Here is a 27,067-nt window from a genome sequence, read left to right as displayed (position 1 = left end):
GCTATGGGCGTCATGCGTCCTACCTATAACATCCAGTGACGTCGGCCGTCGGAGGAGGTCCTCGAGGGCGGCGTATCGACGTCCTTGATGCAGGACACAGGAGCCGAAGATTTTCCGAAGCAGCACAGCTGTGGTGATTACATGTCACTGATATGGAATATGTCGGAGGACCCAATCTGCTCGAAATAAGGCATATATTCAAAACTAAGCAACCACATGGATCTGTAATAATGCATCTTAGTTTGGCAAAAATAATTCCTTGATGTTTAAATTTTTCTTAAGTAGCATTGCATCAACAGTCATTGTGGTTAAACATACAAAGCACAGTATTCAATATTGAAACATTCTAAAACTTACACAAGGATAGCAGAACCAGTTTTCAGGACGTGCATTAGATAAATAGAAACAGGTCTTGCAAAGGTGCAACTCATCCAGCTGAAATTTAAATAAAAAATGAATCACTAAAAAAGAAGATCAAGTCACATTATGTGCAGCATTGCTTTAAGTGTCAAATGTGAATAGTATAACTGATATGTGTGCCATATATTTTTATTGCTGTGATTACAATGACATAACCACTTCATTGAGACAAGTGTTGGGCACGTAATACAGGCACAAGTGTGTCCCATAACAGGGATCCAGGTAACCATTAGATAAAAGGAACATGTAATAAATGAGGGAAGTTAAGAAGCAGAAGGGGATTAGGAGATGGGAAGAGAAACACATTCGGAAATGTAGTACTGGGGGACAATTCTTATAAGGTTTACTGGCAGGTCACTGCCAAGGATGTCACAGCTGAAGTTACAATAAAAACCATGTTATTTTCTAAACTGTTTTCTCTCAAAGCACCTGCTTCATTGACTTGCTCAGATTACTATTTCTCTTTGCAGGCCTTCGCTACGACTACCGATTATTATATCTTACAGTGCATGTTGCTCTGCATTTCTTGATTCCCTGTATATGTGTGACTGCTTTATTATGTTTCCATTAGGCAATTTATTTTTCTCTATGACCAGCATTGCAGATGATAGGACTTCCACTTCTAGAAAGCTTTTCACCTTGGTTCTCCGGAGGCCTCCCAGCATCACAAGATTTGCCTTGTGAAGTGTCAGATGCAGACATTTCCATAAGACGGTGTCTTTGGTTCGCGTTTTCTCAGTCTGCGTCTCTTGCACTGTGTTGGGGAGTGAACCTTCATCGACTAATACATATCACCTTGTTTTTCGCTGTCTCTCAGCACCACATGCCTGTCTTGTTAAGTATTAAAACCACAAATGTCATGTTCTCCTTCTCTCAGCACAAAATTACAGTTCACTTTGGTTCTTTGGAGACATCTTTGGGCCACACGGTTGCCTTTGTAAAACTTTAGAAACAATAATTTCTCTTTGTCTCATTGCATCTTGTACCACAGTGCTAATTTTTGTCTGTCAGCACTTCTTGCATCACATTTCACTTTGGTTCTTCTAATCCTTTCGCAGCACCCACGCTTGTGTTTGGAGGGGTGGGGGGGGGGGCAAGAAGGGGTAAGGGTTAAAGAACTCATCGGTTGGCAAAACAGTTGTAGGCTGTTAAAAGGAGGATAGCACAATGTTTACAACTTGTAGTAAAAGGGCCTTGTAGTCCAAGTCTTCAAGTTGACTGGCTGGGGTCCTGGATGGAGGCTGCTGCTCCTACAAAACAGTACCTTTCGGCCCCTTGTGCCCCTGCTATAAGTGCACTGAACTACGCTATCATCCACATGTGATATTCAAAGGTCATCCTGGGTCCTGTAGTTTATTTGCCCCAACAAAATCAGAAATTCACCCATCAACATAGCCTGCCTGCCATAGTTGTGGTAAAAATGTCAACATGCGGCACACACCAAAGTGCTTCCAAGGTCCACCGCCATTGTTGCTCTTTCAGGTCTCACTTTGTCAGCAATACCATGGGGCAGCCTGCAAAATATGTCAGCAACATGGGGAAAAACAAATTTCTAGCATGTAAGAAGGGATCCGAGCATCAGCATAAGCTACTCCTACTCCCAACAGGAAACAGGAGAACATTTTCACTTTGCACACCAATCATTTTACTTTCACCAAGGTTAAACTAATGGAGAACTAACTATTACCAGCAAATCTGGGAGGGTGTAAGGAGGAAATGGGATGGGGATTACGAGTACAGTAGACACTATGGTTGAGTAAAATTATAAATTACTCACTGTAGTGACTAACGTACTCTTATTCCTTAGTCCCCTTTCCTCCATACTGCATGGGCGTCCCTTCCAAGGGATGGGAGAAGGAATTCACCAGAAAAAACATCTTCCCCTTTAAATTTAGAGGCACGCAGGGGTGCGGCCCAGGGAGCATGTGCTGCCCTGACTTCGCCCTGCGGCGCCATACCTCACTCGCCATTGACGCGTCGACAATAGATTTAGCATTGCCTAATGACACCAGTATTATTAGGGGGGAGGTTGGTGGGACGTAAGGAGGAAAGGGGACTAACTAAGAGTAAGTTAATCACTACGGTGAATAACTTATAATTACTCTTACGTCCCCGTCCCCTTTCCTCAAAACTGCATGGGCGATTACAACTGAATGTAGCCCCAAGGTGGAGAGGAGACCCTCCTTCAGCAAAAAGGTTCCTGAGAACCGCCTGTCCGAAAGCCGCATCATATCTAGAGCTGGCATCCAAACAGTAATGCTTGCAGAAAGCCGAGGGAGTGCCCCAAGTGGCCGCCCTGCTTATGACTTGCCAAGGAACATGGTGCTGGAATGCAATGGCCATTGCCTTGGCCCTGACTGTGTGGGTGTGCATGTTGGCCAGAAGTGGCTTGTGCTGGCCCTCGTACGTTGCCTTGATGGCCGAGACCATCCAGCAAGATATGGAGGCCATGGAGGCCTGATAACCTGGTCTTGAGCCTCCGAAAGTGACAAACAGGGCGTCCGATTTGCAGAAATCCTTGGTCCTGTCCAAGTAAAATTTCAGGGCACGCCTGAAATCCAGGAATTGCAGCACCCTCTGTGTTTCATCGTTGGGATCGGGAAAGAACGTAGAGAGGACTATTTCCTCGTTCAAGTGGAAAGAAGACGGCACCTGGGCAGAAATTCCAGGTGTTTCCGCAGGACTACTTTGTTCTTGTGAAAGGCAGTATATGGTTCCGAGCCGACCAGCACTTGTATTTTGCTGACTCTACGAGCCGAGGTGGGACCTGCGAGAGGCTGAGCAGCTCCGAAAACCATAGCCTGGCTGGCCACCATGAGCCGAGGTGAGGCCGACTAGCAAGACCGTCTTGATGGTGACCAGCCTGATGTCCGAGGACGCAATTGGCTCAAACGGTTTGTGAGCCAGAGTGTGCAAGACTATGTTGAGGTCCCACACAGGGAGCGGCCTCTTGACGGGCGGGTAGAGCCTTGCGAGCCCTGTCAAATGTTTCTTGACAATAGGATTGGAGGAGGAGAAGATCCCCCCTCCTCCAAGTTTCTTAAGCCCCTATTAGCCTGAGAGAGGCTGAGGTGCTGCAGCGTTACCTGCTCAGGTACCACACTGTGAGGGCTAGTTTCTGTGGGACGGGGTGGATGACCATGCTCCCCTGTTGTGCTAGAAGATGTGCTGGGCCCGTCGGAAGGTGAATCGGAGGGACCTGCGAGAGGCTGAGCAGCTCCGAAAACCATAGCCTGGCTGGCCACCATGGAGCTTTAAGAATGATGTTGAGTTGGCGACACTCCTTGATCTTGCAAATCACTCTGTGTACCAGCGGAGTGGGCGGGAAGGTGTAAGCCTTCATGCCAATCCACTGAAGCCGAAATGCATCGCCCAGCGAGCCGGGGTCCTGTCCCTGTCCGGAGGCAAACTGAGGGCACTTCTTGTTGTGCCAGGTGGGGAAGACATCCACCTGGGGTGACCCCACCTGTTGAAGATCTCCTGAATGACAAGCTTGTTTAGCTGCTACTTGTAATTGTCCGCTCCCATCCTGATGAGCCTGTCCGCCTCAAGGTTGGCTTCCCCTGGGAGGTGGACTGCCGTGAGGTAGATGAAGTTTCCCAGGGCCCACTCCCACATGCTGATTGCCAGTCTGCACAGAGGAGAGGATCTGGTGCCTCCCTGCTTGTTGACGTAGTAAATGCTGGTCGAGTTTTCTGTCTGGATGAGGACAACCTTGCCCTTGAGAAGTGGTGGGAATGCTCTGAGTGCTAGCCAGATCGCGTTCAGCTCTAACTAATTGATGTGGTATTCCTTCTCCTGTCGAGTCCAGGTACTGTGGACCGAGGGATAGTCCAGGGTGACTCCCCAGCCCTCGAGCAAGGAATCTGTGGTGATGGTAGCCTGCGGGGTGGGCAGCCGAAAGGGCTTGCCCATCCGTAGGTTGCAGTCCCTGGACCACCATGTTAGGTCCAGGTGGAGAGATGGAGGAACGTTGATCATCTCGGATTGGGAGCCCCGCTCCTGATTTCATGATGCCGCGAAGTGCAGCTGAATCCTCCTCACCCTCAATCTCTTGTGTGGAATGGCTAATAGGACCGCCGCCAAGAAACCCAGGAGATGGGGGTACCACCATGCCGAGGTCACCTCTCTGCCCAGGAAGTGGGCGGTGATCCTCTTGATGGTCGAGATATTGTCCTCCGAAGGAAATACCTTCTCGGAGCACGTGTCCCAGATGAGGTCCAAGAATGTCAGAGTCTGCGTGGGCTTAAGATTGAGCAAGAAGCCCAGATTGTGCAGTGTGTTCATAAGGGCATGGGAAGAGTGGTGAACTGCTTCCAGAGATGTAGCCCTGATGAGCCAGACGTCAAGCAATGGGTAGATGTGGAGGCCCTGCACTCTTAGGAGGACAGCCACCGTATTCATTAGCCTGGTAAAGACCCTGAGGGCCGAGTTGAGGCCAAAAGGAAGGACCTTGTATTGAAAATGGTAGCCCATGATCCTGAACCATAGTATAGAACGATGGGGCAGCCAAATCGGGACGTGTAGGTACACGTCCTTCAGATCCAGGGAGCACATCCAGTCTCCCTTGCACAATGGCTCTGCTATAAAAGCTGGTGTAATCATCTTGAATTCTTGTAGGGGTAAGGAGAGGTTGAGGGTGGAAGGGTCCAGCACAACTCTCAGGCCCGCCTTATTCTTCTGAATGGCGAAACTCCTGGAGTAAAAGCCCAAGCCTTGCTGGGAGGGTGGGACTTCCTCCACTGCCTGGCTCTCTACGAGCGACCGGATATCCGCCAGAAGAGTTGCTGTCCCAACCTGAGGGAGTGGCGGGGAGGAGGGAGGAGAGGCTGCGATGGGTAGGCGGTACCCCGTGGATACTACGGAGAGGATCCAGGGGCCCGCAAAATTCTGGCACCAGAAATGTGCATGGAGAGCAAACCATGCCTTCTTTCCCTCAGAGGCTGTCACTGAGGAGGGGGACTGGAAAAAGCCCTGACTCCCCCCCCGCCCCAACCCCTGTTTTTGTTGATTGCGCCGGTTCTGAGACAGCGAGCGGTCCGGCTGCCTGGATCTCCGTTCCTGGAAGCATGGATACCCTCCATATGTAAACCCCCAGTCTGAGCGCTGCTGTGACTGGGTGTACGACTTGGGCGTGGTCTTTGTCAAGATAGATAAAGACTGGGCCGTTTGTGAACTGTTTTTCTTCTTGTCCAGCTCTTTGTCCGTGGTGGAGTGGAAGAGCCCCCCTCCTCCCTCGAACGGTAGATCTAATATGCGTTCCTGGATGTCCGGGTTGAATTTCGTTGCCCAGAGCCAGGCTGTCCTCATGTCTGTGGCGATACAGATGCCACGGCCAGAGGTGTCAATATGAGCCACAGTGGATTCCATGAGGTCCTGCGCCACCAGATTGGCCTCAGCCAGTCCCACCTCAAAACGTGATTTGCACTGCGTAGGGAGCTCCGAGAGGAAGTTCGCAATTTCTCGCCATAACCTTTGGTTAAGGTCCGCCAGCATGGCATCAGCGTTGGCCTGACGAAGATGCAAGGACACGTTGGAATAGAGTTTCTTCTCGTATGCCTCCAAGATCTTCTCCTCCTTCCCTAGAGGCGCCACAGAGGAGGCGGCTGAGGACGACTGAGGCTTGGAGTATAGTGATGCCGCAGAGATCAACGAGGAGGGTGGCTGAGGATGGGCCAATAGCAAGAGTGTATCCCCCTCTATCTGCCTGTACTTGGAGTTCAGGCATCGATTGACCGGCTGGACTGAGTGGGGCTTGAGCCCACCCTACTTGGCCAGGGAGACTACATCGGTTTGCAGTGGAATCCCCGTTTTGGCAGAGCGCCGTTACGTGAGGACTTCAGCCAGAACCACATCTGCCGGCTGCTCAACCTCAGGTTGGGTTAGGACCAGGTACTCACCAGCAATGCAAGACGTTTGTGGAAGGCCTGAGCTGAGGATGGCGTGTCTGGATCCCCCTCCTCATCTGTATCCTGTGGATCAGGAGGATCCTGTGGAGGAGTAGCTGGAGCTGGATGCTGGGGTACAGTGGCCGCGGCCGGAGGCTGAGGAGGAGGCAGAGGCTGGTACGCAGCCGTCTGAGGTATCGGCTTGGGCGCCAGAGGCAGCTGCTGCGCTGGGATCGCCGGCAGAGGCATTTGTGGTGCCTCTAGCATTGTAGGGAGGACCTCACTGATGGCGTCCTTGAGGATAACCCCATCCAAGGTGACTTCATGAGCCTGAGGAACCTCTCGAAGAACCCCTCTTCACTGGCCAGAGAGGTGGAAGGGGGTACTGACGGGGAAGTCGAGAGCTGCTGGAGCCGCTGCATACCCTGCCCGTATGGATGCAGTGGGAAGCTGCCCTGCGCATAAGAAGGATAGGCTGTAGGCCATGTACCTGGTTGCAGCCAGTCCCACCTTAACATTCGTTCGTCACCGAACACCTGGAATGGCGTCGGACGGGTGACACTTTCTGGCACAGTGGCCATCTTGTCGAACTGCCTGCCAAGTGCCTGCCACGTGTTGCTCGGCTCGCTGGGCTCAGCCTCCTCCAAGACTTTTGCGCGTGGATCACGAGGCCTACACTGCTCCTCGGGCCTAGATCGGTAGGTGTGACACCCTCGAACACCCTCGACCCGGCGGTTGGTAGAGCTGCGTTTAGGCACCCCCTCGGATGTATTGCCAGTACTAGGGCGTAGCTCCTCGGCCATATTGCTGGTACAAGGATGGAACCCCTCAGATGATAAGGTGCAAGAACCTTCCGGTCCCTCAACACTGCCACCGGGAGGATCCAAGGATCCCTCGGCCCGAAAGGCTGGTAGCTGCAGCAGCCCCATTGCATGTGCTGGGACAAGGACCTGAACAGTCCCTCTCACTTGGGAGAGTCCTTGGGAAGGAGTCTCCTTTGCGGGTGCGATGCAAAATAGCAGCCCAACCTTGGTCCTGGCTCAGTGTTTCACGAAGTTCTTGAGGTGCTCTGGAGGCGACTTCTGGAAGAGCTCCCTCCACCTGGCTAGCCCGTTTTTCTGCGATTTGGATGACAGCGAGCCACACGCTGTACATGCTTGCCAACCGTGGTTTGGGCCAAGGCAACGTAGGCAGAGGGCGTGGGGGTCTGAAGTTGGGAAGAGCCTGTTGCAGGATGGACACCTGCTGAACCCTGTGGAAGTCGACATGCGCTGGGAAGGAGCGTGAGGCCTGAGGACCGAGTACCTGAATGATAAAAAGAAAAAAAAATACAAAGAGAAGAAGTATCCGCGTGTGGAATTACATGGCCAAAGCCAAACCCAGGAGCGCTGGTGAATTCGACCTGTTCCCGTCGACGCGGAAATGTGGACTGAGGTGTGGCGCTGGAGGGTGGAGTTTGGGCAGCGCATGCTCCCTGGGCTGCACCACAGCGCACCGCTAAATTTAAAGAGGAAGAAGGTTTTTTCTGGTGAAAAAGGTTGCATCTCCCGTCCCTTGGAAAGGACGCCCATGAAGTATGGAGGAAAGGGGACGGTGTTAGGGAGAATTCTCAGAAATGTGCCAATTCCCTCCACCTTAGAGACCCCCAGCAACTTTGCTGGATTTTGAGGACTTGATTTTTTTTTACCTGCAGAGTGTGTGAGCCTTTTTCCCCACACTCTCATGTATTTTAATGTGATTTTCTACACTGTTTCTTTTGGTTATGGAGCCTGACAAACTCCATACGCATCATCTTTTACAATTGTGTCACAAATCACATTCAGTGCAGTGACACAGGGAAGTCTTCCAGATTTCCAAAGGTTTAAATACCTTCTCTGGGATAAACTACTGTTTCCCAGAACAGTAAAGTGAAAATGACTTTACTTAGCATTGTAACTTTCTAGACCCAGCACACACTATCTTACAATAGAGTGCTGGAGGGGTTACTTAGTATCCCCTTTGTCTAGCTTCTTATGTAACTTGTTTTATGTTACCCTTTCCTCACTGAATGGCTGGTGGCAGTGTTTTCGTTTTGAATTACTGTGGTTGCATTTACTGCGACCGCTCGCGGCTCCGGTAAAAGCAACCGCGGGAGCCATCTTTTTCAAATTGGCGCATAGCCATCTTTGATAAAATGGCCCCCGGTCATCTTTTTCAACCATGTCTTTGTGGAAAGGTCCTTCTAGAGATTTTCTCTGCGTGCTAACCCAGGTTTGGTCTCTTTGTTCATTTCGCCTTTGGCTGGGTTTCTCAGTGAAACCCGCCTCTGGCTCCAGTGTGTCTGGGGTAGGCAGGAAGTGAGGGAGGTGCTCGAAACTCCCTGTGTTTAGTCTCCTAGGAGACCCAAATGCACTCTGTGGTGATTGGCAGGCTGACTGTCCGGCAGGGACAGCCACCCTACTGGGTGAGTGACAGCTAGGCTGGAATGAATGGGAGAGAACTGAATAAAAGGCAAGTCTTTTGGCTTGGAAGGCAGAGTCGACAACTGGACGAAGGAACCGAAGAAGAGCTTAAAGAGGACACCTGCTCCAACTCTGGACCGTTGGTTTGCCCGGTGAAGCCCTGCTGCAGTGCCAACTTGCTAAGTTCACATCAACAGAGAAGCCCCTGCAAGGATGACTTCTCCCTTTGAGTTGGTGGGACCAATCAACTTCAAAGTAAGCCACCTGGACATCCATCTCGGAGCTGGTTGAATTTCAACAAAGTTGCTGCTGGAAACCGTATAGCCAGGGAGAGGAACACCAGATTGTCTGAGTTGCTTTTAAGCTCGCCTAGAGCTTTTGGAAGATCCTCTGGACTCCCAAGAAGCAGGACTGACCAAGCCTGAGCCCCCTCAACAGAGTGCGGGACCCCAGAAGCAAGGAAAGCCCACCTCAACAGCCAGGAACTGCATTGTTGCCATTTGTGGTGGCCGGTTGCCAGTTTTTGCCCGTCCCAGTACATTGCAGGAGTCCCCCAATGTCCTCCTTCTTGTCCCAACGACTGAGGCCCAGGAACAGTGAAATCTGCAGAGCTGCACAGCAACAGAAGTCATCAGCTGCATCTTTTCTTCTTTGCTAAGGTACTGTAAAACAAATCAAAGAGAACGTACATCTTACTGTAGATTTGCTTGAAACTTCTACAACTCACAAGTCTAATCAGCTTGTGGCCCTACATTTGATTCTTCTTTTTATCAAAGACTCCTAAGAACTTGTGCAAAGACTTCCATTTACTTACCTGAAGTGCTGCATCCTATACAAAGACTTTTGCCCATTGACTTTGGCTTAGTCTATTGAATTGTATAATTCTTCTAAGAGAATCTGAAAGTATTTGCCCTGCTTAAGAATATTGGTGATCTCTTGTGTTCTAATAACCTTAGCCTTTTACCAACTTTTAAGAGTGTTCTGAATTCCAACAGTAAGATATTAATGTCCCCAGCACCCTTGTTATTGAAGTCACCTGTGGGTGTAGTTTGTGTATGTCGGCCATCCCAAAAGGGTCTTGTCTGATTCAGAAACAGTACAGTACTGAAGTTTATTTGGGTGTTACTATTATATTGTTTCCTTCTAAAGAAGGCTTTATAGCTGACTGATAAATTAATATTTGTTAATGCAAGAAACCTTGAGTGTAAGAGTTTATTTGAATACATGTAACTGAATCTTTGTGTAATTCCACTACTGCTCACATTTCCCCTCTTGAGGTAAGCCTGGCTGCTCAACACGCTACCAAAACTGTGCAGTACAAGCTTATTCCAAAGGTTGGGTTGCCTATACCTGTAGTCATAGTTGTTTGTAGTGTTCCCAGAGGGTACTGCATTCAAACTTTGCCTAACAGACGGGATGTAAGAGTATTATAAGTTACTCACCGTAGTGACTAACAGACTCCTAGTCCATAGTTCCCTTCCCTCCATAGTGTATGGGCGTCCCCAGTTAGGGACGGGAAACTGAACCTTTATCAACTGAAAAATGGTCTTCCCTTTTAAATTTACATGCAAGCGGGGCGTGGCCCTGTGAGCATATGCTCCCCTGACTCCACCCAACGGCGCCAAGCCTAAGTTCCCTTTGATGCATCGGCTATATTACAATTGACAAATGAGACAGTTTGATTAAGGGGGAGGATGTGGGACCTATGGAGGAAAGGGGACTAGGGACTAGGAGCACGTTAGTCAATACGATGAGTAACATAATTACTCCTACGTCCCTGTTAGGCAGAATCCTGGGCAGTGCCCTTAGGGACCACTACACAAGATTAAGACTACAGGTGGTAGTACAATTTCACCTTTGGTACAAGCCTGTACTACACAGTTAGAGTGGTAGCAGTAGCGGAGCAGCCAGACTTCTCAAGAGCAAATGAGCAGTAGTAGAGATTAGACTACAATTACTGTGACTCAAGCAAACACGGACAAGGTTTTTGGTTAAAAAGTAAAAGTACATTTATTTTTAGACCATCTGTTCACAAAACACTTCACTTCTATTAAATTTAAACCTCATTTCAAATACACTACACACAACCAATTCCCCTTGTGTTGAACAATTCAAGGTAAGTACCTTTGGATTTGACAGACCGGTGTTGTGAAACAAATACGATACCGGGGAAATGTTACGCAATCACTTTTTGACAGTAATGACAGTTCGGTCTTACGAAAGAGAAGTGTACCCGCGAGAAGAAATGTTACCGTAGTCAAACACACTTAGCACATGAATTAACACAAGACAGTTGGGGGTAAAAATCATAGGCAATACTTTTGTCAAGGCAGATAGAAAGGTTAGAACAGTTCATGATTCGAGATTGCCAGGAGTACTTAGATATTGTCAAAAGGGAAGCAAAAGTTATAAGAGGGAAGGAAGATAAGGGCAAGCCTTTGGTGAAGAGAAAAGGGGTTCACCCAAGTTCCTTGAAGTCGGACACAGTACCTTATTCGTACGAAGAAGAGCTGGTGCCACAGCAGTTGTTCCTGGTACTTCCTGCAGACTCACAGTTCCTGAAGCTTCAGTCGTGGGGACAAGAAGGACGACGTCTGGAGGGATCTGCACTACCCAGGGATGAAGCCAGCAGCATCAACGGTGAATAAAAGGTGCACTCCTTTAAAACAGGAGAGGCTCTTCAGATGGCTATCCGGACCACTACAGCTGTGTGCAGCTATTTCGACCAAGAAGAGGATCCTCTGCCTGTGGAAGGTGAGCTGGTTGATCCCACCAGGCTCAAGGGAAGAAGACCCCGGACTGGATCTTCTCTTGTTGTTGAAGGGTAGATAGCTCAGGACTGCAGCAGGGCTTCACCGGGACTCGAGAGTTGCAGCAGCTGTCTTCTTCTCTGCTTCTCTTCGGTTCTTTGCAGTTCCAGTGGCGACTGACTTCCAGCCCAAGAGCCCTGCCTTTTATGCGAAAATCCCCCATTCACACAGCCAGGCTGTCAGTCACGCAGCAGGGGGGTTGTCGAGCCTGGACAACCACCTCAGCCAATCATGGCAAAGTGCGACTTGGGTCTCCAAGGAGACCCTGTGCAGGGGGTGACTACACCCCTTCCTCACATTCAGCCCGCCTAGACACCCAGGCGCCAAAGCAGGGCTTCTTCGTAGAAGCCCGCCGAAAGACGGTGAACAAAGAAGGCAAACCTGGTTTGCCGCGCAAAGTAAAACACAAGAAGGAATTTAACAAAAAGGAATAGCGACTAAACCCGACCAAAGACGAAATAAAAAGTATTTGGCAAGCGGGTTTATGTTCGAGGCTAATAAAATAGCCTGGAACTACCACGTTTATATAGTATAATCGCGGTAGAACAGTTAGGGTAGATACCACGGCCACCAGCTAAGTCTAAATGTTAAAAGAGCAAAACAAAGCTCAGAGAGGCACAGACAAAAAGGGGTAGGAATGAACCCTTTCCAATACTCTGTGAAAGATAGGGTGTATTGGGTCTGTAGTTTTAAAGTGACTATATAAAGTTAATGGCAACTTTACATGTTTCTGTGGGACAGTAGTCAGTCCCAGAAAAAAGGGGTCAGGGAGAAGTCTAAAAGACAACCCTGTGTCACTTCACTGAAGGTGCTGTGTGATACACACAAAAAGTGGGGCTGATGGAGTGGTGTGCTCCAGAGCCCAAGATCACACAAACAGTAGAAATACACATGGCAAAACACATGTAAGAGTGGGAAAAAAGGCTCACACTCTTACCAGGTGGAAAAAATAAACCCCAAAAATCCAGCAAAGTTGCTGAGGGACTCACTAGGTGAGGGGAATTAGCCATAAACGAGAATTCTCCCTAACAGTCCTGTCCCCTTTCCTCCATACTGTATGGGCAATTACAACTGAATGCAGCACTGGGAAGTAGAGTTTAAAACTGCCTGGCCAAATGCTGTGTCAGATCTGGCGCCGGAATCCAAGCAGTAGTGTTTGCAAAAAGCTGATGGGGAAGCACAAGTAGCCGCCGTACCGATCGTCTGCCATGGAATGTGTCTTTGGAAGACCACAACAGTGGCCTCGGCTCTAATGGCCTGGCGGTACATGTTTTCTGGCAAAGACCTGTGCTGCTCCTCATACGCTTCCTTGATGGCCATCACTCTCCACCTAGCTAATGAAGCCTTGGATACTCGACAGCCTGGTTTCGGCCTGCCAAAAGTGATGAACAAGGCATTCGATTTATGGAAGCTCTTCATCCAGTCCAGGTAAAATCTTGGAGCACGTCTGATAGCCAGACAGTGCAATACTTTATATGCCTCGTCCTTTGGATCTGCAAAGAATGTTGGCAGTACTACCTCCTCATTGAGGTGAAAAGATGACACAACCTTCGGGAGAAATGAAGGGTGCGTCCTTAGCACCACATTGTCCCAGTGAAATGTGGTATAGGGCTCTCAAGCCACTAGCGCATGTATCTCACCGATCCTCCACGCTGACGAAAGGCCAACCAGTAAAGCAGTCTTTATAGCAACCAGCCTGATATCCGCTGACGTTATGGGCTCGATGGGCTTGTTGCCCAGTGCACCCAGCACCACGTTAAGGTCCCAGACCGGATGCGGTCGCTTGACTGGGGGATACAATCTAGCCAGGCCCGTCAAGTGCTTTTTTGACATCCGGATTGGAGGAGTAGATGTTATCTCCAGAATTATTTTACACCGCTGTGGCCGTCAGATAAGGATGGCAGGTGTCTACCTGCACCCCGGAATGAGCCAGATGTGCAGATAAAGATAACACAGTCTAGTGTGCGTGCCAGAGGGTCGATCTTGTTTCCTTGGCAAACCTGGTCCATTTCCTTCTGTACTGACTCCTTGTAGAGTTGCTTCTTGCCCCCTGAATGATAGCTAAGTTGTCCTGTGACAAGTGCAGATGTTTCATGGTGTTCTGTTCAGGAACCATGCAACCAGGACTATCTTCTGTGGAGCGGAGTGAACCACTGTACCACCCTGTTGGGATAGTAGGGGGGCTGACCCAACAGAAGGGGGACCAGAGGCTGATCTGACAAATCAGAGGAGTTCTGAGAACCAAGGTCTGGCTGGCCAACACAGCGCTATCAAGATGAGCTGAATCCTCTGTGACTTCTTTGCCTTGCAGTGACCCTGTGAATCAACGGATGGGGGGAAAAGCATATGCACTCATGTCGTTCCACTGAATCCGCAGCACGTCCCCCAGAGAGCTTTGCCCCATCGAGGACGCAAACTGGTGGCATCTCCTGTTGCTCTTGGTGGCGAATAGGTCTACCTGAGGGTAGCCCCACCTGATGAAGATCTCCCTCAGGACCTCCTTGTTCAACTGCCACTTGCAGTTGTCGACCCCCAGCCTGCTGCGCCTGTCCGCCTCAAAGTTTGATTTGCTCAGGAGGTGGACTGCTGATAAGTCAATGTTGTTCGACAGTGTCCACTCCCATATGTCGATGGACAGCCTGCAGAGGGGAGGGGACCTGGTACCTTCCTGCTTGTTGATGTAATACATGCATGTGGAGCTGTCTGTCGCAATGCAAACCGACTTATTGCTGACGATGGAAAGGACAGGGGACCAACGCCAACTGGGATATAGGCGCCATGAAAGAAGACACCGACAGGTAAGTGGGGGTTCTGGGCATGGTTCAGGAGGGAGGTTGTGGGGTATGGCGGCATGTGTCTGGCGTGGACGCATGACAGTCCCTTATAGATTGCAGAGGTGGTTGTCAAACATTGCTAGACAGGAAAGAGCATGCAGGTATGGTGCCCAATCGAGCAGGGTAGGTTAATTGGGAGTTATTTTTGAAAGATGAGACGCTGTGGATTCATTACATCCCTGTGAGTGGTAACCAGGCGTCTGTAACCATGGGGGGCGTAGGAGCATTCTGGATTCTGTAGTTACTTCCAGTTCACACGCAGCATGGAAGGCTATCTTTACAAACACCTATCCATCAGCCATTTAAGCATATCTAGCTGATCCTAGCATATATACCAATTTAGCCTTCTCCCTCTCTCGCTCACTCTCTTTGATCTCTTTCTCTGCCTCACTATATGCCTCTGTCTCTTTGTGGGTGACATTCACGTAGACAGGTGTGCCTTTGCCAAAACCACCTCAGCTGTTGCTGACAGCTGCATGACCACATCTTGAAGAAGGTTGAAAAAGGGAGCAGTGTTTTGTTTCTCCCAAAAGCAGCTATTAAAAAATACATTATTTAATTGTACTAACATTGCAAACTGTCTCCTGTTAAAGGTGTACACTGTTTATTTCTAATGATCACTTCTAGTATATTGTAGTCATAATAAGAACATTTACACTTGTCTTACTGTGCAAACCACATTTTCTAAACCTACAATAACCATTTACAATATTTTCTTTTTCTTCAAAAAGCTTTATTTAACGCTGACAAGTGCACAACAAGTACAAAACAAGTACAAAGAATGTGCAACTTTAACACCCAGTGACAGAATTACAATACCAATCGGAAGCCTGAATCATATTGTTCGTCTGTATAGGTTATGTCCACAAGCACAGCATTATCAGTAATATTCATACTGCAGTAGCTATGACAGGGACGTCCTCGGAACAGAGTGAGTCATTATCGGACGAATCGGGAGTCATCTTTCGGTATCTCCTCAGGGAGGCCCATATGTCCTTTGGTCTGCAAGTGGCCGTGACACTCTTGACGTATGCCTCCTCAGTATCCTGTACATACATTAGGTCCTTTAGCCATGCCCGTTGGGTGAGGGCAGCTCTAGCTTTCCAGGCCCGAAGAGTATTCCTTTCGGCAACCACCACTGACACTGCAAAAAGGTGTATTTTGATGGGACCTTTCCTATGTCCCCAAGTAAGTATTTCAGTGGAGTGGCAGGGATATGGAGACCAATTATGTCACTCACCGTTTCGGCCACTTCTCCCCAGAACTGTTTAAAAGTGGGGCAGTCCCAATACATGTGAAATGAGTTTACCGCTTGGGCCTGGCATTTGGTGCAAGCTCGCTTCAGCAAGGGGTTAAATTTGGCCATTTTACTTGGTGTGATGTGTAAGTGGTTCAGCACCTTAAATTGAATCAATCTAACGTTGGCGCATATGGAAACAGATTTAGTATATTGACAATATTTCACCCATTGGGTATCTTCTATTGAAACACCTAGGTCCCTCTCCCACTTAGCTTTCATTGTGTTTTTTGAAGGGGCTTGCAGTTGGGCCGCCTTGTAAAGGGTAGAGATGCCTCCCACAAAACCCTCTGGTTCATGATCTCGGTTAGGAATTGATGGGTAGGTGGAGCTTCTGGAAAGGAGGGACATTTCTTGCTGCAGGCTGCCTTTATTCTGTGATATTGTAATGTCGTGACCAGCCCCGCTCCCACCTTTGTATGGACATCTCTCAGAGACAAAAATGTCCTGTCTGGGTATAGGTCTCCCAGGTGCATTTCCTTGCCTGGGTCCCATCTTTTCAGTAGAGCCGTGTCTAAGGTAGGCCCAAGATCAGGGTGATTCCACACCGGGGTGTGAGGTCGATATGGGTCGTCACATCCCACTCTGTCAAACAGTTTAGACCAGGCTCGCACAATGGAGCCCACCAGGTCAACCTCCCCCAGGTCCCTCTTGGCCTTGACGAAAGGCATAGCCTGTAGGCTCATCAGGGCCGCCGCAAACTTTTCAGCCTGAATGTGTGCATATGTTTCCACAGAGTCTGACCAGTATTTTGCAAAATGTGCATGGGCTGCGTGATAGTATAGTAGGAAATCTGGGGCCGCTAGTCCCCCCCGTTTCGTATCTTTCGCACATCTTGGGCCACTGGAGCCTCACCGCACCCCCTCCCCAGACAAAGCTTGATGCTAGTCTCTGCAGTTTTTGAAAGAATAGTCTGCCAGGCCATATTGGAATATTACAGAACAGGTATAATAACTTTGGCACCACCACCATTTTAAGTAGCGCTATTCGCCCATATAAGGATATTGGAAGTTTATCCCATACCTTAAGTTTGTGTTCTAGAAGCACCAGGTAGGGTTTGTAGTTAGTGAATAGGGTCTGCTTATCTGTAGCCATTATAATTCCCAGGTAGCGGGCGGAAGTAGGTGACCACTTGAACTGTGCAGTTGCCAGGGATTGCACTGTGGTGGATGTGACTGCGATGATTTACGATTTTGCCTGATTAACCCTGTACCCGGAGTATTTCGCAAAAGTCGTAATTTCCTGCATCACCGGAGGTAAATTGGCCTCCAGATTTCTGATGTAAAGCATTGTGTCGTGATATAAACTGGGGAGGTCGCCTGATGCGGATTCCCCTCCATGCATGTTGGTATCTCAATTTAGCTGCCATGCCCTCCATGGTGAGTGCAAATATAAGGGGGGGAAAACAAGCAGCCTTGTCTGGTGCCTCTTCCCAGTACAAAGCCTGTCGATAAGGACTTTCTTTGTTCTAACCTTTAACCTAGGGTCCTTATATAGAACACATATGTAGCTAGTGAATATGGGACCGAACCCCAATTTGTCTAGAATGGCATACATGTAGTTCCAGGATACAGAGTCAAATGCTTTTTCAGCATCCAGGTTGACCGCTATAGTCTTAGCTTTCGGGTTCACTTTGTGAGGTGATGGCAAAGAACCTTTCGGAGATTTACCGCGGTGGATCGGGTGGGAATAAATCCTGATTGGTCCGGGTGGATTAATTTGTTCATATATGTTATAAGGTGGCTTACAATTGCTTTAGCATATACCTTGGCATCTGCATTAATTGGAGATAGAGGACGATAGGACGTGGGCTCTTGAGGCGGCTTTTGTGGCTTGAGGAGAACCGTTATTATTGCTTCCTTCATGAAATTCTGCAGTGTTCTTTTCCCTAGGGCTTCCTCCCAGACTTCCAGTAATTTTGGGCAAGTTCTGCTTTGAATGTTTTGTATAGGTCGACTGGAATGCCGTCAGATCTGAGGGTCTTGCCCGCCCGTAGCTCCATGATGGCCCTTTCTATCTCCTCAGTGGTTAGGGGGAGATCCAGATTGGCCTTGTCTGTTTCGTCCAATTTGGGCAGGGGGAATGAGCCCATGTATTCACATAACTCCTCAGGAGATGCCATGTCTGTATTAGCGTAAAGTTTGTTGTAGAACTTCGTAACACCTCATTGATTGCACTTGCTTTAGTTTGTACAACCCCGTCAGAGTCCGTTATGCCTGTTATGTGCCTCATCCCTAGGTTAGCCAATGTTCGGCTGGCTTTATTCCCTTCGTCGTATTTCCTGGCTCTCGTTGGTTGCATCACATAAAAGAGTTTGCGCTCGGCCAGTGACCAGAAGTTTGCCAGTTGATCGGATATTTTTTGTAGTTGGTCTTCACTTTTGCTTAGGGCGTGTGCAATCTCCAGATCTCTCCGCGCTTATTAGGAATGGTCCAGCTCCCTTCTTATTTCTTTCAGCGCTCCATGTGTCTGTACCATCAAATGTCCCCATAGCCAGACTTTGAAGGTTTCCCAGATCGTTGCATTAGATTTAACGGAGCCTGCGCTGCGTTCAAAGAAGTCTATTATTTCCGTTCTGAGAGGTTCTATCATTGTGTCGTCTTTCAGTAAAGTAGGGGGCATCCTCCAGTTGCGGGTGGTATATGCCACATTGCATTGTGTCAATTCAAGGAGGACCGGGGAATGGTCCGACATTGTATGTGGAAATATCGCGCAGTCGCTTGCGTCTGTGATAAGGTCTAAGGAGTATAGCCAATAGTCTATACGTGAGCAGGAGCCATGTATATTAGAGTAGAAGGTATATTCCCTCTCCTGAGGGTGTAGTTCCCTCCACGCATCCGCAAGAGGGAGTGTGGACATGGCCTGGAGTATAGTCAATGCAGATTTAGTGTGGTTTCTGTTGCCGCCTGACGTTCGATCCAGGTCTGGGTTAAGAATTGTATTAAGATCACCACCCCATTTTATGTTGGCTTACCCATATTGGTGATATCAGTGCCAGGATCTTCAGATAGAAGCTCAGAGTGTCAGTATTAGGGCCATAGGTATTGATCACAATCACTTCTTTATTGTGCAGCGTCCCCAAGATGATTACGTAGCGCCCTATTCGTCTATTTCGGTTTTAGATAACCGAAAATTGGTTTGCTTGTGCACCACTGTGAGCACTCCTCTGGCTTGCGAGGAGTAATTCGTAGCAACTTTCGTAGAGCCCAGTTTAGGGCAAACGTATCACTAACCTTCCTAACGGCGTGAGGCTCCTGCAATAGGAGGATGTCAATTTTGTGTCTATTAGAGTAGCTCATCAGTTTCTTCACCTTGATCGGATGAGCCAGGCCTCTAATGTTCCATGTTAGGAGTCTAACCACCCCCCCCTGTGCCTTCCCTGATGAGGCCATTGTTGGTAAATTGTCTCTGCAGCTTTGGCGCTGAACATAAGATCGGGTCTCGTGTGTTCCTTGCACTTGTCAGTTTTTCTTTTTTTAACCAGAGCTTTTCCTTTCTCCAAAGAATTCCGTTGTCAGTCTTACTATGTGGGTGCTTTTTAAGAACATTGTTGTGTATTTTTCCCCCTTTTCAGTTAGGTAACTGGCCTTTTCACCCCTCCTCTCTCCCCCCTCACTGTCCCCCCAACTGGACAGTGTAACCCCTTGAGAAAACTTCAGCATTTGAAACGTTGTGTGGCTCTGTTTGGGCGCCATTGTCCTAGACCAATCGGACTGCCTTGAGGGCCGCCACGCAGTTTTGTAGCAGAACAGACTACATTAGGTTGTGCAGTATCGTCGGGCACCCAGGTTCGTCAGGTGTTAGAGCTGACAGGCAGGACACTTTTGTTTGAGGGCAGCAGGATATTGCGCTTTATGTATCCAAGGCTTCTTAGGGAGATTTTAAAAAGTCACTTTCCGGGGTAGTGCAGGTGGAGCATGGCCGGGAAGAGCATGGCGTATGGTATTGATTGTGCTCGGAGCGCTCTCTTCACTTGATCAAATGAACGTCGGGCTGACTGCACCCCACAAGAAAACTCAGGGTATTTGTGGAGCCTGGCAGAGCCATAGGTCAATGTCCCTTTCTCTCTGGACAGTCGCAGTCTCTATCCCAGTAACTAAGGAGGCAGGCAATTACAGACCACAGTGGTTGTTAGGCAGAATCCTGTGCAGTTCCCTTGGGGAACACTGCAAAAAGATTAAGACTACAGGAGTAAGCAGTAAACCCAATTGGTAGCAGTCCGTACCACCCAGATTTACCTGGTAGCTGTGGCTGAGCAATCAGACTTCTCTCAAGATGAGTAGGGCAGTATACAGAGCATACAAAATGGGGCCAAAAACACAGTGGAGCAAACAAACACTGACCAGAGCTTGGTATCAAAAGTATATAATTATTAATTTAAAGCACACTTTAGGAAATACCCTAAGCACTATAGATCAAAGCAAGTTCACACACAATCAGAAAAAGTATACACACCTCCCTTAATAATTATTTAGACAAGTCTAGGTCAAAACACCACTATTTGTAAAAACAGATGTGAGCGCTTAACTTAGATGGCACTCCAATAATTAAGTTAGAGGGAGAGAAAAAGACAGGCCATGAAAATAAAATAGTTCCCAACATTTTTATAATACCAGAGCAAGCTAGTGAAGGCAGAGTCTACTGTAGAGCCAAAGTTCATAAGCCAGGGGCACTTTAAATGGAGCAAGACAAAATGTGCCCAAGATCACACAGTTTAAAAATGCACTCAAGTCTTTGCAAAAATGTTCAAAAGAGGTTGGTATGATGCGAAAAGATAAAGTTTGAAGCTCTGGGGGCCAACCCAGTTGGAAAGCCAAGGATTTAAGGGTAACCTTTAGCAATTCATGGAAAGGGAGGCCAGGTGGAACACAGTACCTTTAAAAGTGAGGAAGCTCCAGCGGTGGCAGTTGTTCCTGGCAGCAGGTGCAGTTCGTGGTTTCGACCAGTGAAGGAGAAGATCTCGTCGAGGAGGAAACTTGGAGTCGTTGCACTGCCCAAGGATGAAACCAGCCGCAGAGTTTGTTCGGTTAAAAGGTGCGCTCCTTTTATTCGCGGTCCCAGTGGACTGAAGCTTGGCTATCCGGCCGCCGGGTGCTTGGCACTGGCAATTCGACCAAGGGGCGTCCTGGAAAGCGAATGTCGAACTGGTTGATCCCACCAGCTCAGGGGGAGAAGACTCTTACAGCAGAAGATCTTCTCTTGTCGTCAGGGAAGTGGTGAGGTCGTTGCAGCAGGTCAACACCGGTGGTGTCGTCGTTGCAGATGGCTCAGCTTCTCCCCTCTTCGGATTTCTCAGGACCAGTGGCGAATTCTGAAGTTCCTGTCTCAAAAGCCCTGCTTTTATGCAGAAAATCCCCCATTCAACAGCCTAGCTGTCACTCATACATGCTAAGTGGTGAGCCGCCATTCAAGACAGAGTGCGACTTGGGTTGCTAAGGCAACGCAGTGCAGGGTGCCAATTCCCCCACCCACACATCCTGTGAATCCCAGACAGAGTGGCACCAGTTGGAGAGCTTCTGTGGAGAAGCCCGCCAAAAAGTGGAACAAAGGGCCCGACCTTGGTTGGAGTTACAGAGATGGACACATATGCCATTTTGCGAAAGAGTTCTGGCAAAAAGACCCAACCGGTGATTTTATATTAATTAAATAAACCGGCAGTATCTTTACAATGCACCAAAAAAGTGGTGCGTTTAAAATGAATGGGACAATCTCATAGGAAATATTCTGTTGGAATATTTTGCGTGGTAACCACTGCCACCAGCCAGAAACTCGACAAGGGGGGGCTGACAGTGCCCCGTTGGAAATAGACCCAGGGGTAATCTAATTAACCCCTTCCAGTACTTCCACAATATGATGGTTTGTACTGGTTCTGTTCACAATTTTGGACTAATAAAGCCAATGGTGGCTTTACATGCCCTGAGGGACAGTAGTCAGTCCCAGGGTATGGAGTCTATGTTTGGGGGTCACTATGACACCCCTGTGTTACTGCAATTAGGGTGCTGTGTAACACACATACTAAAACAGATGATATCCTATGGAGTAAAAGACCCCGCAGCCCATAAGCACATACCAAGTCAAAGACATAACTCAAATCATGCCTAAGAGTGGGAATGAAAGAGTCTCACTCTTGGCAGGAGAAAAAAACAAACCCCAAAAATCCAGCAAAGCTGCTGGGGGACTCACTAGGTTTGGGAAATTATCCTTATAAGAGAATTCTCCCTAACAGTGGTGCTCCCGGTTTCGAGGGAGGGGCGAGGGAACTATGGGCTCTCTCGATCATGAACTATTGCGAGAATTGTGCATCAGGGAGGACGGCACAGATCACTTCTTCCAGGAATACCTCCATCGTGAAGTTGAGAGGCTTCTCGGATAGGCCAACTACTCTTCTGTTTCGGCATGACCTCGATTCCAGATCGTCGCACTTAGTCTGGACCAGTTTTAGGTTTCTCTTGACTTCCTCAATTTCTTTACCTTGCTTGATCGAAGTGTCTTCCAGTTCCCCTATCCTGGTTTCTGCTTCCGTGACCCTGGCGTTACGTGCTGCAGGTCCGTTTTAATAGAGGACATCATGCTTCCTATGTCGTCCAATCTGCTATTAACCGCTGCAAACCCAGCCTGCAGTGCTGTCATGTAAGGATCAGTGATATTGCCGGTGGAAGCATGAGTGCATGAGGGTGTCGCCTGTGATGCCCCCTCTCCTCCATATTTGGGCTAGTTTAGGCATCCATGGGGCCTTTTCTGTTACCGTTGTTGCTCGTGGTCATATTTTATGTGATTCTGGTTGTCAGGGAGGCAATTCGGAGCAGTAGTCGATGTGTCCCTCTAGCGTGGATTTGGTTGTTGGCGCTGGATATATGCAATGTTGCACTTCACACCGCACTGTATGGCTGCCTGGAGGCTTCGCTTGTTATGCCTTTCTGTGAGAGTTTTTAAATGTATACGCCTCTGGTTGTCTCTAAGAGGGTCCGATGCACAGGTGCGCCGTTCAGAGTGATGGCTGCTGTCGCATAAGAGTGTATTCTCAGCTTTCAGCACCAGGAAGTATGTATGTTCTGTATATGGTCGCACAGCCCTGTCAGAGTGCTCTCGGGACCAATCAGCCAGGCCGTCCTAAGGGAGCGCAGTGTGCAGACCTTAGCGTGGTGTCCACCAATACTGTTGCACTGTTGCTGCAGGTACTATTTATTATGGTGCATTTGGTCCGGTCCCCCACAAAAGTGTAGCCCCTGCACGTGGCAGGTGTCACTGCATGACTGTTATGACGGTACCGAGCGGTCTCCTATTGCTGTTGGGGACAGGATCAGCTTGTTCCGTAGAAGCCTGTGCGCCGAGGATACGTGTTGAAAAGATGCAAAAAGCTGCATCCTGCAGAGGTTCCTCCACCCCACGTACGGATCGCTATTAGTTCTGTGCCCGTATCAGTGCCCAGGCCGCGTCAGGTGGTGGCCTAAGTGTTTCCTACATTTGCACTCTGGAGAGGAGGAACCCCCCGTCACGGATCAGTGTTTACCCCTTGGGGCTTTTCGATCTTCCTCACAATGTCGGTCTATTGAGCCCTTTGTCAACTGAATGGCAGCCTGGTAGGTGTGTTTGCTGCGAGCCCGAGTCCAGGGCACAGCACAATCTAGTGTCAATCCGGAATACAGAGGGTGTGTGGGGTTCACCGCACGTACCTTTCAGGCGATCTGTAGTGCTTATGGGGTTAACCTCGACCCGAGCGCCCTCACCGCTCGCTCACAGCGCACATGGTGGTCACCGGGGAGGGAGGCCTGTGTGCTATCAGTTGCCAGGCAATTGTTTCGGACCACAGTTCTCCGGCAGTGGGCTCCCGTCTGTGCTCTCAATCACACCGCCGCACTCTCCCTCCGCTGGGATGCTGCGGTCAATATTGCAATGCGGGCGCACATAGGTAGCAACCACCGCTGGTCCCGGGCAGGAGCCCTGTTCAGGGCGCCTGGTCGAAGCCATGCCGTGGGTGGGGGATGGGTGGCGCAGCCTGTGTTCGCGCCTCTCGGGTCCACCACGCTGCTCATTCAATGTTGTGTTTCTCCGGAACAACAGACCGTTCGGGGGTGTACAGACAGCTCCCGGTGCCCAAGAACATCAGCAACCAGATTCCGGGCAGATCGCTCGTCCAGGAAATTTCGTTCTGCAGGATGGGTTAGGAAGGATTTATAACTGCGGCGCAGCTACACGGTCAGGCAGCCATACTTGTTGGCTTCCAACAGCGACCCCTATTTAAAATATTTTCTGATAGAGGGTTGCCATATCATGAAGGCCAGTGTAGCACATTTCAAATGTACACTTTCATAATTCCTCTGTGGGAAAGGAGAAGGGACAAATGGCAAGAGAGTTCCAGCCTACTTTGCATAAAATCAAAGAGAAGGTTGGCCACACAATGACAACAGATGCTCGTATTTGACAAAGGATGTATGCATGAATCTCTAAGAACATAATGCACACTGAGCTTGGTGCACATTACATTTTTCATAACAAACCATATTATTAAAATGGTTGTAACATTAAAGGAATTCTACTGTTTTGGACACCATCAGCATTTGGATAGAAGATAAAGCGGCTGTGACAGTAGTCACACCACTGAGGTCCATAAGCAGTTTGGCACTGCATAGAAACATACCTGCGTGTCAGGGTGAGTATGTCTATGCACATGTACAATTCTGCTATGTATATATATTTTCTGTCTCCCTCCTAAACAACCTACTGTCAACAAAGAATGATATTTTGGCAACTTTACCTCCATAGTTTCTATGGACCCCAAAATGTTTACAATTCTTTTTTTAATTTTTTTAACATGTTGTGACTTTGAGGGGAAGTAAAGCCTACAGCTTCACTTCCTCATACTTAAAATAAATAAATGTTTTATTGGTTTAATGCAAACATACACAGAGAGCAAAAAGAAAGCTTTAACAGTTTTGTTCACTTCCACAGGTTACATCACAACACATTCTCCCTATCGTCTCTCTTAGACCAGAAAAAAAAGAAAATCCAAGGACAAAGGGAAAGAGCACGCAAGATAAGGTTCCGAAAAGAAGCAGATTAAAACAGACTTCAAGGACCTGGCCTGTCCCCCTATTAAAACCTAAAACGGAGAGAACCAGGATTGTAACTGCTTCCTCACATTTCCAATTATTTCTTAAAATTAGATCAACACATTTCAATGCTGCCACTACAGGGCCCACCCATTCCCCTAGTAGCTCCAGGTCCCACCATTCTTCAGCTAATCGTTACTTTATTTTACCCAATTGGTCTCCTAGGTAAAGGGTTCGAAGTTCGATTAGGGCTGGGCACTCAGTCAATAAGTGGACTAGCGATCCAACCTGATCCTCATCTTCACAGTATCTACATTATGCAGAATCCACTCTTATTTCATGCCTCTTTAATTGGACTTCTTTTGTAGGCATAATATTCAGGCAACATCTCAGCAGAAGATCTCTATAGAATGGTGAGGGAAAATTCTTAAGATACCTAGGCAGGTTATTCAGCCCCTTCTTCTCTTTCCACCATCCATAATTCAGATTATCCCTACCTCTGGCCTCAATAGTTTCAAACCAGTCAGCCGTTTCAAGAATGACCTTCACTTTAAGTGAGTTACCCACCAATACCTCGAACATTATGATATTGCAAAACCTTTCCTATTTTTGATTTCCATTCCATGATAACCTTTTCATCTGGCTGATCCGCACTTCTTAATATGGCAAACGGGAGAACTCCCTCATTCATCGTACATTTTCGATATAGATTTCCATAACACTATGGAAACCATGGATTGTAGGCGAAGCTCATGCCGTATGGTTGCCACTGGGAGTGAGTTTGGTAACCTCAAAACCCTGCACCAGAAATACCCTTCCAATAGCGGCCATGCTTTCCATGTTAGGTTTAATGAGGTTTCAGCACTGTATGTTAAAACTTGGACCGCCCTCTGTTTATAGAAAGTGATTACTGGTAAAAGCGAAAACCCACCATATCTTTATCGATGTCAACCCCTTGATTTGTTAGCTTTTTCAGGGTGTCCCTCAGAAAGGCATACTGTCCCCTTTCATTTATATTTTTATTTATTACCATTCCAAAGTATACAATTGTCGACAATTTCTAGGGGCCGGGCTTCACGTTTCCAAACAAAGGACTCCTTCCTTTTCGTACTCGCCGATGACATAATCAACACCTGCGATTTCTCTACATATATTTTCATACCATTTCCGCCCAGATAACCACTGAATGTGTCCATTCTACGATTGAGACCTATGGCAGTTAAATCCAGGAATACCATTTCATTGGCGTATAGGATCAAAGGAAGCTCACAATTATTCAGCTTGGAGGGGAAAGCTCGAATGCCCATCTGTGATTTTCCCAGGTCTGACATATACAGGCTAAACGATAATGGCGCTAAGGTGCATCCCTGTTTGAGCCTGCAAAAAGTGAGGATTTTCCTTGACATGATCCCATCAGCTGCTAACCTAATTTGTATGGATGTCTGTGTGTAAAGTAATTGGGTAGCCTCTAGCACATCGGTCGGGCAATTCCAGCTCTTCAATTTAGCCCATAGGAGTGGCCCATCTACCCCATCAAATGCCTGATGGTCCATAAATGCCAAATAGACAGACAATGTTTTTCCCATCACCTTATACTTCAGTGCATTGAGGATAAACAAATTGAGCAACGTCCCTAGCCCCTCTATGAATCCTGCCTGCCTGGGATCAAGTATACCACTTATCGCCCAAGCATTCAGGTGACGCAAAACAACAGACGCAAAGAGCTTCCCCAACGAATCAAGAACGGCGATCAGGCTATAGTTCTTCGGCTCGCCCCTATCGCTATTCATGAATATTGGAACTGTGGCCTCGGTCCATGACCCGGGGACCTGCTTATTTACCTGTCAGCTTTCAGGGTATGATTTGATAAGCCACCCGTGCATGCCGCACGAGAAGAACTAAGCTTGGACAGCATGGCCCATGCCTCTGTTTCATCCTTAGACGCACACAAAGCATTTGACCTCCTGAACTGGAATCATATGGCAAAAATGCAAATGGCCTTTGACTTTGGACCCAATTGTGTCAAATTTAGCTAACTACCGAAGCCCACACACATTTCTAGGGATCAATGGGTATCGCTCCCAGAGGCTAATGATATCAAGAGGCACTAACTAAGGCTGCCCCCTTTCACTGCCGATATTCGCATTGGCAATGGAACCCTTTGCCATCAAGCTACGCTCCAACCCAGATATAAAAGGGGCTGTGGGTGGGAACCGACAACAACAAACTCTCCTTATATGCGGACGCAGTACTTCTCTCCCTAACTCACCAGAGCACATCACTAAAGGAACAATAGGTCGAATTCATAAAATTCAGTGAGATCTTTG

The 27,067-nt window shown here is 48.2% G+C and overlaps 1 protein-coding gene across 2 annotated transcripts in view; it reads right to left on the bottom strand.

The window, feature by feature from the left end:
• The window catches only part of ZMYND11 (zinc finger MYND-type containing 11), a 1,608,641-nt gene that overhangs the window by 521,097 nt on the left and 1,060,477 nt on the right, over positions 1-27,067 (bottom strand). For both annotated transcript variants that reach the window (XM_069647993.1, XM_069647994.1), the window contains one exon: positions 358-435. In XM_069647993.1, coding sequence (XP_069504094.1) covers positions 358-435 — 78 coding nt within the window. The remainder of the gene's footprint in view (positions 1-357; positions 436-27,067) is intronic.

The sequence above is a fragment of the Ambystoma mexicanum genome, chromosome 2q (assembly GCF_040938575.1).
Source record: "Ambystoma mexicanum isolate Mex_15411 chromosome 2q, UKY_AmexF1_1, whole genome shotgun sequence".
NCBI classification, from domain to species: Eukaryota; Metazoa; Chordata; class Amphibia; order Caudata; family Ambystomatidae; genus Ambystoma; species Ambystoma mexicanum.
The sequence above is the reverse complement of the archived record's forward strand: the minus strand, read 5'-3'. Positions and strand labels throughout refer to the sequence as shown.